At 40.2% G+C, this 14939-nt stretch overlaps 1 protein-coding gene across 1 annotated transcript in view; it reads left to right on the top strand.

Moving 5' to 3' along the window:
* The window catches only part of MGAT4A (alpha-1,3-mannosyl-glycoprotein 4-beta-N-acetylglucosaminyltransferase A), a 115653-nt gene that overhangs the window by 98630 nt on the left and 2084 nt on the right, over nt 1–14939 (top strand). The window contains exons 11-15 of the mRNA XM_032877706.1: nt 343–450; nt 581–774; nt 5414–5492; nt 6219–6285; nt 14689–14801. Of these exons, the coding sequence (XP_032733597.1) occupies nt 343–450; nt 581–774; nt 5414–5492; nt 6219–6285; nt 14689–14801 (561 nt within the window). The remainder of the gene's footprint in view (nt 1–342; nt 451–580; nt 775–5413; nt 5493–6218; nt 6286–14688; nt 14802–14939) is intronic.

The raw sequence follows: 14939 nt of genomic DNA on the forward strand, positions 1-14939 counted from the left end.
TGTGATTTGGAATTATGAGATAAGTTGGATTTTCTTTTCAATATTCTTGAAAAGGACTTCTGAAAGGGGCACCTGGGTAGCCCAGTTGGTCGAGTGTCCAACTCTTGGTTTCAACTCAGGTCATGATCTCAGGGTTATGAGATGGAGCCCCACGTCTCAGGCTCCATGCTGGATGTGGAGCCTACTTACAACTCTCTCTCTCCCTCTCCTTCTGCCCCTCCCTACCCCCACTGTGTCTCTAAAAAAAGGAAAAAGAAAATAAAAGGACTTGTGGCTTTTCTGATGAGGACAAGATTTCATTTTGTAATGTGACACTGACATGATTTTTTTTTTAATATTTAGAAACATTGTGATAGACAGAAAGCAAATCTACGAATTCGCTTCAGACCTTCGCTTTTCCAACATGTTGGTCTGCATTCTTCCCTATCAGGAAAAATACAGAAACTCACGGTTGGTGATGTAATTTTATTTTCCTCATGCACATATAGTTTGTTATTTCGTGTTTAGTCACTGATCATTCTTCTTCTTAAGTATAAATAAGCTATATGATGTTTAACAGCGTATGTGTTTCTCCTCTTAGGATAAAGATTACATGAAACCATTAATTCTTAAAATCCATGTAAACCCACCTGCAGAGATATCTACTTCTTTGAAGGTCTACCAAGGACATACACTGGAGAAAACTTACATGGGGGAGGATTTCTTCTGGGCTATAACCCCAGTAGCCGGAGACTACATCTTGTTCAAATTTGATAAGCCAGTCAATGTAGAAAGGTTGGTGACTATTGAAATCTGTTTGGTCTTATAATTTTACACCTCTTCTTAGTGTGATTTACGATGGATTTTTTTTTTTTTATGTGTATAACTGATGTGAGGAGACGGTGGGTCCCAAGTGTTAGATGGTAAAATACTTTCCTACAACTCAGTAGTAAAATAGGTGTGTTGTTTTTAGATAGGACATCAGCTCTTACCATGTTTGGTAAATTCTTGGTATCGGTGAACAAATATTTAGTATAGTATTTTAGTACTTTTAGGCACAACTCTTCCTCAAAATATAGATTAGTTTTCATGTCCTTATTCTAGAATATCCCTCAGGTTTGACTGAGAGCTAGTCAGTTACCTAGCAAATTGGCTGAAATGATACTTTTGACAGACTGTGACCATCCCTAGTCAGTGATTTTACAAATGCTGGCTTTTAGACCACCGTGGAAGAATTTATAACCCTTTTATGTTTTTCAGAATTTATGTTCATTTAACAGAATTTAGGACTCTTTTCTGCCTGTTTTTTAACAGTCATGATTTCCTCCAACCTTTCTTCAGTTTGGGGTGTATTCCCCAGACTATAAACCATCTGTGGTACACTTAAATATAATCCCCGAATGGAACATAATTCTGTAGGCTGGGGCACATTGTGTCACGTGTTCTTGTGTGAGGTGTGTCCCGTTGTTAGACCCACCAAAACTCATTTGGAATAATTCTACTTAAGGTTTTCAGAAATAGTGCGTAGTTATCATGTTATTGATTTTATTTTATTACTCTAAACTGATTCTAAAGAGGAATTTAAGTGTGTAAAAATGTTTTGGGCAATATGGTGAGTGCTGTGAAGTGTGTAAACCTGGCGATTCACAGATCTGTACCCCTGGGACTAATAATACATTATATGTTTATTAAAAAAATTAAAACTAAAAAACAGTGTTTTGGGCAATGGGACTATCCCTGGAAAAACCTAAAAATACTTTGGAGTAATATTTCACATTTATGAGTATATAATATTTTGTTGTTAAATTTAATGTTCATTTTTATACTAGATAGTATGATATTCAGCACTTTGAAGTAGTATTTACCACACTTAAAAGAGTCATCATAGGGGCATTTGGGCAGCTCAGTTGGTTGAGCGTCTGACTCCTGATCTCAGCTCAGGTCTTGATCTTAGAGTCAGGGGTTTAGGCCCTGTGTTGGGGTCTGTGCTGGGTGTGGAGCCTACATTGAAAAAAAAGATGTCATCATAAATATCTGAAATGGGGTTAATATCCAAAATATGTAAGGAACTTATACAACCCAATACCAAAAAAGCAAATGATTTGATTAAAAAATGGAGCAGAGGACCTGAAGACACATTTTTCCAGAGATGACATATAGATGCCCAACAGATGGATGAAAGGATGCTCAGCATTGATAGGCATCAGGGAGAGGCAAGTCAAAACAATGAGCTGTCTCCTTATACCAGTCAGAATGGCTAAAATCAGAATGACAAGAACGAACAAGTGTTGGCAGGGGCGTGGGGAAAGGGGGCCCCTTGTGCACAATTGGTGGGAATGTAAATTGGTGCAACCACTATGGGAAACCATATGGACGTTCCTTAAAAAATTAAAAATGGAAGTACAGTATAATGCAATAATTCCACTACTGGGTACTTAGCAAAGGAAAGGAAAACACCACTTCAAAAAGATTCTTGCAGCTCTATGTTTACTGCAGCAGGATTAACAGTAGCCATGATAGGGAAGCATCCCAAGTGTCATCAGTAGAAAAACAGGTAAGATAAGGAGATTGTGGTATATGTACCCATGAGGGAATATGCCATACAAAGGATGAGATCCTGCCTTTTGTGACAATGTGTATGGACCTAGAGGGTATTAAGCTAAGTGAAGTAAGTCAGCCTGAGAAAGACACATACCACATAATTCCACTCAGGAATCTTAAAGAAAACAACCCACAAGTAAACAAAAAGCAGACTCAGACCTGTGAATACAGAAAACAAACTGGTGGCCAGAAGGGGAGGGGAGTTGGGGGGGTTGGGCAAAATGGTGAAGGGGAGAGGGAGCTACAGGCTTCCGGTGATGGAATGAGTAAATTGCTGGCATAAAAGGCACAGCATAGGGAATACAGTGAGTGACAGTGTAGCAGCCCTGTACAGTGACAGATGGCAGCCGCCCTTGTGGTGAGCTCAGACTCACACAGAGATGGCGGATCACTGTGTTGTACACCTGAAGCTAATGTACCATTGTGGGTCAGCTATACTCAGAGACTTCTAAACAAAGAGTCATCATACAATTAGAAACAATTTTTTCACCTCCATAAATCAGAATAGTCTCAGACCATTTCTGTTGGTTTATTTTTAACAAGTTAAAATTGTGCCAGCAAAGAATCTGCTAAAGAACTCCTGTATTGGAGATCAGATTTGTTAACAAATGTATTTACAATAAACTTCTATAAAGTATATGATCCCACTGAGGAGCCATTTCTAAGTAAAACACAGTTCTTTTAAAATCAGAGTATATCTGAATTTTCTCAGAGTTCATGGAGAGACCGCCCCCCACCCCCACCAGAATAGGGAAAAGGAATCACTTTTGACTTGCACAATAATGGACTTGCTGGTGGGGGGGGTGGTAAAGCAGAAGTTGTATTTATCAGTGCAGAAATTAAGTGGTAGGGAAAATTTTTTCTGACCACATATTATGATATGTTTTGATTACACAAAAATTTTAAAATACGAAAAAACGAGGGAAAAAAATCACAACCCAGTAGACACCATTGTGATCATATTGGCACTTTCTACTTTGAAAGCCATTATGGTCTGTATGTAATTTTATGTCTTATATTTTCCATCATAATTTGTCATAAATGATTCGTAAACATTTTTTAATACCTTTTTTTAAAGATATTTTTATTTATTTATTTGACACAGAGAGAGATCACAAGTAGGCAGAGTGGCAGGCAGAGAGAGGGGGAAGCAGGCTCCCCGCTGAGCAGAGAGCCTGATGTGGGGCTTGATCCCAGGACTTTGAGACCATGACCCGAGCCGAAGGGGAGGGGCCCAACCCACTGAGCCACCTAGGCGCCCCTTGTAAACATTTTAATAGTTGCACATTCTCCCCACTCTCGGCTATACCATCATTTACTTCTTCTGATATTAAACTTTGTAGATCATACTGACTCTTCCGCTGTAATCTCATAGTAAACACCTCTGAATCAGTCTGTCTGAACCGCAAATTCTTTCCATCATTCCTTTCTTAAAAGTAGCTTCCTCTGTTTTGTATTGGTCTGTAGCCGAGGTCATGAGTGGCCCATAGTTATAGCAGGTAGCATTTCAAGTCAAAGATGTCTTTTTAAAAAAGGTGTCTCTCATCTGAAAACGTTGGAATTCATCTTTGGCGTAGCCTAGAGGGAGCTGAGGGTGCCCTTCTCTCTGTAACACTGGAAAATCCGGTCTTCATCCCAGATGATTTCTGCCCACCAATACCATACTGTACCGTTAGCCTCCTGTCACTGCTCCTTGCAGTACTTTGAATAGGCAGGGTATTTTGTCAGTTCTCATAAACTCATAAACGTGCTACAGTCCCGTGAGGTGGGTGAGAATCTCTGCACTTTTAGAAGAAACTCAGGCTCAGGAAGCTAATGTAACTTGCTAAAGGTGAGAATTCTCTAAATGAGAGACCTAGGATTTGGATCCAGGTCTTTCTAAATCTAAACTTTTAACCGTTTAACTTAGTTAAAGTTGTTTTCTATCTTTTCTTTTTTTTTTAAGATTTTATTCATTGATTTGACAGGGAGAGAGCAAGTGCAAGTGGGCAGAGAGGCAGGCAGAGAGAGAAGGAGAAGCAGGCTCCCCACTGAGCAAGGAGCCTGGTGTGGGGACTCGATCTCAGGGATCATGACTTGAACTGAAGGCAGCCGCTTAACAGACTAAGCCACCAGGCGCCCCTAAACTTAAGTTTTCAGTTTAGATTTAGATATGCTTTGCATGCCCTGTCTGGGTTTTACACCCGCCCTTCCTCCTTCCTTTCCCCACATACACTTACACACACACTGGTTTTCAGGGTGTCAGAACCTGAGGACATTATCCACATACCCAGGGAGTATTTTAGATTGATCATAGTTGCTATTGAGATGTTTGTTCATAGTGATAAGTGGCATTATTTAGATATTTGGAATTGGTTAATTTACTCTCAGGCTCCTAATATTGAAATTATTTGCATTGGATAAAGCTAGTCTTTGAACTTGCCATGGCTCATGGTGGTCCTGGTGAAAATTTACTCAGGCACAAGATACAGTAGTATTCTGTAGGTGCTGCGCTTCGATTACTCTTCGAGAGTAGTGTACGTTTAAAACCATGTGAACCACAGCCTAAAACTGTCTTTTTTTTTTTTTTTAAAGTCTGTTAAATACATTATTACGTCAAGCACCACACATGCCCCTTCCAATGGAAGGAATTAACACATCCCCTCAGGGTTGCATCCTTGGGTTTTTAGGTTCCCTGCAACTGTTTGGAACAGTAACGCGCCCTCACTACGCGCCCTGGTGCAGTCCCCGCTCACCCCGAGCCTTGCTGGGAAAGCTCACTGTGAGGTGAGGCGGTCTTCCTGAATCGTCATCAAGTCTAGTCTGACTCATACTTTTATGTTTGTCTTTTCAGTTACTTGTTCCACAGCGGCAACCAAGAACATCCAGGAGATATCCTGCTCAACACAACTGTGGAAGTTTTGCCTTTAAAGGTATGCCTGTTTCTTCCCCTAGTTCTTCTTCAGAACTAAGACCAGGAGACTTGGTTTGAGGTTATCCTTACTGATGAGGTGAAAGCAAATTCTCTCGTTTGCAGGGCCTTTGTGACGAGCAATATTAATTTTTTTTTTGAAATATGGAACACTTAGTGTATTATCCCATCTGTCTTATTGATAGAGCCTCCATTTTGTTTCCTGTTGGAAAATAACTTGGAAGTTCCTACTAGGAAAATAAGTGAATCATCATTTTACTTTAATGCTTAACTGGTGTTTATATTTTGAGTCCCAAAATGCTATGTGGTTTTAATCCCTGTTGTTTAATACACAAAATTAATTTTACTGGTCTTTAAGTAGTGCTTAGTTTTCTTTCAGGTTAACATGGTTAACATTTATTTTTAATGAAAAAAATAGTACCCTATTAAATTGGTTTAAATTTAAATTAATTAAAATTTAAATGTTCTAATCAATGTATCATCTGTATTTACTTATATTTATATATTTAAATTTTCTAACCAATCTAGAAAGATACATAGATTCAGATATTATAAAAAAAAGAATATTTGTATTGATAAACTTCTTAAGATTCAAGACTGAGATGACATTTTTCTTTTTTAGAAATAGCTGAGCCGCAACATCATTTTTATGTTTATTAAGATATATTAGATCTGTTGTAAATAGAAGTAATAATTTGCAAAGTTAATGTTTTTTGTTCTATTTTAGAGTGAAGGTTTGGAAATAAGCAAAGAAACCAAAGACAAACGATTAGAAGATGGTTATTTCAGAATAGGTAATACCTCCTACTTTAACCTAGTAGAATGTCCTTGACTTTTCTGGACTAACTCCTAAGTAATTATAACTTCTCGTTGGATGTTAAGCACTTTAGGGTTATAGTTACCAATGTCCTCCCAAGTTGTGTGTGTTCTCATGTTTCATACTTTAATTGTCTGACCCAACCAGGATTTCAGATCAGAGGTTCATTTGCTGGTTCCTCTTTATCTCCCACCTGCTGTTTCATGGTTGATAGTCACTGCTAGGTCCTCTGCCTTCAGCTGCCTCCTGCCCTCTCTGACCGGGTGATGGTAGCTACTTGCAAGGTCCCAGCAACGTCCGTGTGCCAGAAGCTCTGTGCCTTTTAGCCCCTGCCTCCTTCCTGAGCTTCAGGTCTGTACTGAGATGCTTTCTCTCTCTCTCTCTCTCTCTAAGGATTTTATTTATTTATTTGAGAGAGAGAAAGAGCGAGCACCAAAGCAGAGGGGGTGGGGATAAGGGAGAAGCAGGCCACCTGCAGAGCAGGGAGCCCCATGCGGGGTTCGATCCCAGGACCCTGAGATCATGACCTGAGCCGAAGGCAGACGCCCGGGCGCCCCCTGAGATACTTTCTGACGGGGCCACACAGCCATTTGCTCTGAGCATCTGTGCCAGGGTCGTACCTTTCGGTCACCATAGTTTTTGCTGTCACTATTCACCTGGTTGCCTAAACCCAATCTTGGGAGACACCCTGAACACACACCCCACTTTGTACTGTCCGTTAGCATAAAATATGTCCATCTGGGAATGCCGAGTCACCTGCCCTGGGCTGGTGCTCAGGCCTCTGCCTCTGGGTCTGGGCCGGAGAAGAACTGCCACTCCCTGCGTCCTTCCGCTCGCTTTGCCCAGAACCCCAGCAGTTGCCTTTCTAAAGCATCCCTGTTACCACGATGTTAGCCTGGGGAGAGATCTTAACACCTTTCCATGATCACATTCCTTAGCTTCCATCCACTTTCACATCATGTTTCCTTTGATTCTCAGTTTCCCTTGTCCTGAGTCTCTTGTTCCTCTCATGCTCCTTGTGCTCATGTGCAGCTGTGCCTCTGGCCATTTTCTCTACGTGATATTTCTCCTAATGAATGCTTTCTCATTTTCTGTTAAACACTGCAGCTGCCCCTCTTGTCAGCTCTTCCTAACACACTGCGTGCGCTTTACTGTGTGGCCTTGCCATGTCACAGGGCGGTTCCCTGTCACAGCGAGGTCACCTGTCACAGTGCGGTCCTGCACACGTGGCGGGAAGGCAGGTGGCGATGGCCCTTGGCCATCTCTTGCAGTTAACATACAGTCTGTTGCTGGATAGGTGTTAACTCAGTGAATGAGAATGTATTTTCTTTTTCTTTTTCTTTTTTTTTTTTTTTAAAGATTTTATTCATTTATCCGACAGAGAGATCACAAGTAGACAGAGAGGCAGGCAGAGAGAGAGAGAGAGAGGGAAGCAGGCTCCCTGCTGAACAGAGAGCCCGACGCGGGACTCGATCCCAGGGACCTGAGATCATGACCTGAGCCGAAGGCAGCGGCTTAACCCACTGAGCCACCCAGGCGCCCCTGTATTTTCTTTTTCTTAAAAGTAATGCTTTTCTTAGTGGTAGGCAGAAGAGAATATTGGTAAGTTTACACTGTAGGTGAACAGGATAGATACAATCAGAAAACTGTCTTGAGAGTTTTCACATCTGGTGTCATGGTTTCTGCTACAAGGTTTGTGTGATAACCCTAGTTTTTGTGTAGTTTTGGTGGATAGATGAGTTTCATTATTTTCATATTTGGGTTATGTCTAGAAATGTACAAAAAGTTGGCTGCATATCCAAGACATTTATTAACTTTATTACTTGTCCGTTATTTAGTTTCTGAGACTATTGTCTTCTAGATTAGGAAAGCATAGGAAATTGACCATCAGTAGTAACTTGAAGATAATGACCATCTAAGACAGCAGCTCAAACATGTTTAGAACAGAAGAGAATGTGTAAATCAGCCAGCCTAGGACCTTGTATAACGAAAAGGTACATCAGAAACGAGGAGCAACTGATTTCTTTCAACTGAGTATGAAACAATTCCACTCCCTTAAATATGCCTTAGTGGAATAGCTTCGAAGACCTTCCTCATAGTGGAACAGCTGTACCTGGTGAAAATTATTTTCAAAAAAATAGGGCAGATGGAGAGACATTACTCATGAAAATCTGAATCTCAGTAAGAACATGAAGAGTCTGTGGCCTTAGACACCTGACCCACTGCGTTCCCCACACTGCCTGAGCTCAGTGAGACTGGAGCTCTATTCTCGACACTTTCTAGTCAGTCCCAGTTGTGAGGCAAAGAGCCCTGTCGGAGAAACACTGGAAGGACAGACTGGTGTGCGGTCAGAGTGCGGTAGGAGGGGGAGCCCCACAGGGCATGACCCTGCAAGTCTCGGCCAGTACCAGGAATTGGGAGTTCTAGTCACTCTCCAGTAAGCTCCTCCTTCCTTTCCCCCTTCTTTCCTGTCTCTCAGTGCGGACCTACCAGTTCATTGGGTCAAGAACAAAAATTAAATTTCTTTTTCGGGAAGCTGGTACAGGCACGTGGTACCAAATGCATATCTGAAAACATAAATTTCAGTCTCCTCTGCTCTTTTCCGTCCTCTCTAGTGCTTCCCAGAGGCGGTTCCTTTAAGGATTTGTGTCCTTCCAGTTTTCTGTTCAGAAATGAAGAGATACTAGTATATTCTTTAAAAACACACAATCACACAGGAATGATAACATGGTGTACGACCTTTGTTCTGCATCTTTTCCCTGATCAGATACACAAGTGTTATATATGGAAGAGGAACATTCCAAAAGATCGTAACATTTCAGATGCACAGAAGATACAAGTAATAATGTAATGAGCATCAGTGTGTTTGGCTTAAGATTTGCCAGTTCAGTTGTTCTTCCCTAATAATCTTCTTTCCCCCTTCCACCCAAGGAGAACTACTGTCCTAAGGTTTGTGGTTACCATTTGTGTGTCCACTTCTACTATGTATGTACGATGTATTCCTGAACAACACGCAGTGTTATTTCGCTTGTTAAATCTGAGCGAAATAATAACCTTCTGTAGCCTACAGTTTCTTTTCTCTCCCCATCATGAGATTCATCCATGTGGATGTGTGTATCTTTGGCTCGTTCATTTACTTGCTGTGTAAATGTTCACAGTGGACATATCACTGTCTGTCCTCCTGTTTGCTTATAAAGTTTGTTTCCTTTTTTCCCCCTGTTATAAAGAATGCTTGTTTGAACAATTCTGCACATGTATGAGAGTGTCTCTGCGTTGAGAGTGCAAGTAGATCTTTAGCTACATTATCTTCTGTTGTACTTTATTCTTCGTATTCTTCATTCTTTTAATTGGCTGCCTAGTATTTCCCTGGATTAACATATCAAAATTCACATAGCCGGTCACCTAGTGGTGGACGGTTGTTGGCAGTTTTTGCTACAACTTGTAGTCTTTTGGACATGTGAGAGTATATCTGCAGGATAAAATCCTGGGTGAAAGTGTTTTTGTTGCTGTTGTTTTTTAAAGATTTTATTTATTTATTTGACAGAGAGAGATCACAAATAGGCAGAAAGGCAGGCAGAGAGAAGGGGGGAAGCAGGCTCCCTGTAGAGCAGAGAGCCCGATGTGGGGCTTGATCCCAGGACCCTGAGATCATGACCTGAGCTGAAGGCAGAGCCTTAACCCACTGAGTCACCCAGGCACCCCTGTTGTTTTGTTTTGTTTTTAAAGATTTACCTATTTAAAGAGCGTGTGCATGCACACAGGGGGAAAGGTCAGGGAGAGAGAAAGAGTCTTAAGCAGATTCTCCACAGACCCTGGAGCCTAACACAGGGCTCAGTCTCACAACCCTGAGATCACAACCTGAGCCACAACCAAGAGTTGGTTGCTTAGCTGACTGCCTCACTCAGGTGCATCCTGGATGCAGGTGTTTCAAAGAGGCCGGTTACATCATTAGGTAATTATCTTTCTAATTAAACGAGCTCATCAGATGATAGTATGATACCTCATTAAAGTGTTTCAAGTTTCACAGTTTTTTCAGCCCTAAGTTCCCTGCCTAACTCAATAATTCAGTAATACTTTTTTGTAGCCTATACTTCCCACCCCAGTCTAGCCCCAGCATGGACATACTTTCATGAAATAAGATTATTAATAGGGGCGCTTGGGTGGCCCAGTGGGTTAAGCCTCTGCCTTCAGCTCAGGTCATGATCTCTCAGGGTCCTGGGATCGAGCCCCACATCGGGCTCTCTCCTCAGCAGGGAGCCTGCTTCCTCCTCTCTCTCTGCCTGCCTCTCTGCCTGCTCTCTCTGTGATCCTCTCAGTGATCTCTGTCAAATAAATGAGTAAGATCTTTTAAAAAAAAAAGATTATTAATAACTTTTAAATAAGAAATATGTTTAATACTACAAGTCTTCTTGGGGGCACTTGGGTGCCTTAGTGAAATGTAGGACTCTTGATTCTGGCTCAGATTGTGATCTCAGAGTGGTGGGATTGAGCCTGACGTGGGGTTCTGCGCTCAGTGTGGAGTCCACTTGTCTTTTTTCCTCTGCCCTGCCCCAGCTCACATGTGTGCATTCTCTCTCTAAAATAAATAAATAAATCTCTAAAAAATATATTACAAGTTTTCTCTGGTATGATTTTCAGGTTGAACATATCTTACTAAAAGCCTATCATTATTTTGTAAAACTCTAGATTAGGCTGCATAATCTCCACACCAGATAGCCTCAGTCCTGCTCTGGCCCTCTTCCTCTTGTTTTTTTTTTCCCCCCTCTACTTCCTGTTTTTGCTTAGAATGTTTAATTTTTTTTTTTCATTTTTATTTTCCAATGGTTTGAAAAAAATGAAAATTTTATATTGTGACATGTAAAAAATGATAAAAAGGTTTGATTTCAGTGTCCATAAATAGTTATTGGAACACTTTATTGGTGCTCGCTTACTTCTGTGCAGTCCATGCACTCTGACGCCCCAGCGGGAGAGAAGAGCCCAGAGTTGCAGCCAAGAAGGAGGTGGTGCTGGGGCGCTCCAGATAGTGGCAATGCAGTTATGATATGACCGTGTCCCCGCACACCACCATCCTATGATGTTTAAAAAAAAAATAATAATAATAATAATAATAACCAGTGCTTAACCATGATGCTGAAAACTGTGAAAGTGGACTTTGAATGTCAGTGCTTTTTAACCGTGAAAATGTGGCGTATTTGATCAGATCGGATGGCAGATCGCCATGGTTATTACGCCGTGATGTGACAGCTGGTCTGGGGAACACATTGCCATCCTGAGCACTCATGCTGTTCCCAACTCACAGGAAAGCAGAGGTCAGGAAATCAGAAGATTTCACAGACAGTATTTCATGACAGCAGAATTTCTTCCCAGAAATAAATGCCCATGAGGCTGTAACCAGAGTGAGTGTCGGGGAGACTCGGGTGTTAGCCAAGCAAATGAAGCCAATGACCAAGGGTACGTTACATCGTATTTAATTGGAGCAGCCAAAGATGTGTGTGCAGATAAAATAAACTTAAGACCATCAAGCTTTCACTCACAACCAACTGCTTGAAGAATTGAGGACACTGGGAACACTATCAGTCAGAAGACAAAGCAAGACCATTGACTGCCTAAGTGTTAATAATGTGATATGGTATTTATAGCATATTTTAAGATAAACTACATGAAAACAAGAGAACACAAGACAGGAAGGTAACAACTAAATGTATATCATTGTAAGATTATTACTAATTGACAAAATAGAATTTTTTTGAAGTCAGACTGATAAGTACATTATACATAGTACATAGAGTACCAATAAATAATAAAGTGTATATATAAATATAAACATATATACACAAATAGGTAAATGGATATGTTAAAAAAAAAAGGGGGGGAGTTGGAAAGAGAAAATAAATTTAAGCCCTAGAGTGCTTGAAGCTTTCCTCCCCATTGTAATTTGAAGAATTATATTGATATTCACATCTTGTTGGGAAAACAGCTTCCTTCATAGAAGGTGGAAAAAATACTGCAAATATTTCGTTATGCCAGGTGTTTATTCTTTCTAAAACCCCAATAGTGTCGTTTTCCTCAAAATTAATCCTGATTATCACTAAATGTTCTTTACTTAGTTGATTCCCAAGTGCTTGACACTCCTTTTTTTGTTTTTGTTTTTTTCCTGGTCTTTGTCCATTTGTATGTGTGAGGGATTAGATACACTAATGCATTTTGAACCTTTTTGGATGAGGATATTTGTAAGATCATGGTCAGAAATCCTGCTAGTGCACAGTATCTGGGGGCATTTCAGTGCACAAAAAGTCATAACAAATATAATTATATGTGGGAAATTGGATCTAGACCTGCAGTACAAAGAAAGCCTAAAGAATCTTCTTGCCCTAAGGTAACACTAGGAAAAAAATAGGCTGAATTCTATCATTTACATAAAAAAAAAAAAAGCATATTGTTTCCTGGTCTCTTGATGAGTTGATAGAGGTTATAGGTACTGCCTAGTTGTTATTAGGAGTCATTGCCAACCTTGAAGTAACCGAAGCATTGGCCTTTGAAAAGTCTGCATGGAACCAAGTACAGGCAAGAATATTTTCCAACAAGCTGAGAAAACACAAATTGAGTACAACCTGAAGTGAAATGTGTTACACTGAATGGTGGTGAAGATATCCATGAAGAAGAAGGCTTAGTTGGATACATGTACAGAGCTTGTGGAAATGTGAGCAAAGCCAGTGGTTATTTTATTATTCATCTGGTACTTTACAGGAACTACTTGAATCTGTCATGTATCATTATTTTATTGAACCAGCAGCAGTCATCAGTGAACTTGATTCATTCTCATGGACTCTGCCATGATCAGTTCTGTGAATTTTTGTCAGAAATAGAAACTGAACAGTATGACCTTCTGGACCACACAGCAACTCTGGGGCTTAGCTGTGATCAATTTTATAATGAAAAAAAAAAAAAAAACAACAAAAAAAGAACTTTTTTTTTAAGCCCAGGAACATTATTGAAATTTTTTCCCAGGACTGCCCTTAACCACTATTATCTCTTAGAAAGTTAGTTTTTGGTGCAGACTTGATGACGTTTTATTCAAGCTAAAATTACAAAATAGCACTTCCGTGCAGACCTTTTATTCCAGCCAAGCCGCTGATGACCGTGATTATTTGAGCTCCAATATCAGACTGATCAAGAAGCTTCCACCTGACTTTCACTCAAAAGTGACTCATCTGCAGTATAGTGACACTTGCAAGGCAAGTACTGGGGAGAAGAACCTTATGGAATTCCATGAATACCCTCCAATGATGAATTTGCTGCAGTAAAATCACGTGCTAGTGGACTGATGTGTTTCGCAGCACCTCGGCTGTGTGAAAGGAATTAGTCAAGATAAAATATGTAAAATTTCATGGATTCATATGAACAGATGAACATTTACGATCGATTTTAATGAGGAGGATCACTTTGAATCCTAGTTAACTGAATGATGTTAACCACCCCCACCCCCCGCACCATCCTAAAAGGAATTATGTTCTCCTTGGTACACCTGCATGGTGGTTCTTATCATTTGAATTTCATCAATAAAAATTTTGTGAACATTTTTTTCCCATCTTCCCATGTAGAAGTGCTAACCTGATATCTTTACTTTTCCTCTTAGTCCACAAAGCTCAAAATATTTACCATCTGCCCTGTGTAATAAAAGGGTTGCCAGCTCCTGGCTTAGAGAAACATGGCCAAGAACAAAACATTTGTCTGTCACTATTTCCATTGCATTTTGTTGTTTTAAGAATATTCCTCACAGCAAGAAAAATTGGATATAGAGCATGCTACCTTTTTATAGAACCTCTTGGTCCTAGCTTTTTCAACTTGTCATTTGTAATAGCAGTTTTCTATTAGACCCTCCTGGAGGAGGTATCACTTCTTAATTCCTTCTAGATGTTACATGGGAACGGATACATACAGACTGAGTGCCTGCTCAAGGCCAACCATTATATGTTATGTCTGAAAGCACTGAAATTTGCTATTACTGACTTAACCTTCAAAGGGTTGGACTGAGCCATGGTACAGAGTACACTTTGGTAAGGTTTGGTTAAGTCACATTTTATTAAAAACCTGCATGTTAAAATATTTTTGATGCAAGAACATACACACACATGTTTAATTTGCAGTAAGAGGAAGTATAGCTCTGCCTCTCTTATTAGGTGCTTCTAATATAAACATACACTTCGTAAGAAATTTGAAAGTTCAATAAAAGTAGAAAGAAGGGGAAAAATTCACCCAGGCCCGTCTTGACGACACCCACTGGAAATGTTTTGGTGTTTTTCTTCCCTGTTTTAAGTCCGTGATAAATTAGGCTTGCTGATTTCAGGCTATCCAACACGTGTTGATTTTTCTTTTGAAGGAAAATTTGAGAATGGTGTTGCCGAAGGAATGGTGGATCCTAGCCTAAACCCCATTTCAGCCTTTCGACTTTCAGTTATTCAGAATTCTGCCGTTTGGGCCATTCTTAATGAGGTAAGACAATGTGTGCTATCAATGATACAAGCTTAGATGGTACGTTATTGTTGGTTTTCTGTGGGGTTTTTTGGTGGTTTTTTTTAAACCACATTTTAATTTCACGCATAAGGCCTTTATTGTACTTCTCATTATTTT

This window comes from Lontra canadensis, unplaced genomic scaffold (genome assembly GCF_010015895.1).
Source record: "Lontra canadensis isolate GAN:19392208 unplaced genomic scaffold, GSC_riverotter_1.0 scaffold61, whole genome shotgun sequence".
Classification (NCBI taxonomy): domain Eukaryota; kingdom Metazoa; phylum Chordata; class Mammalia; order Carnivora; family Mustelidae; genus Lontra; species Lontra canadensis.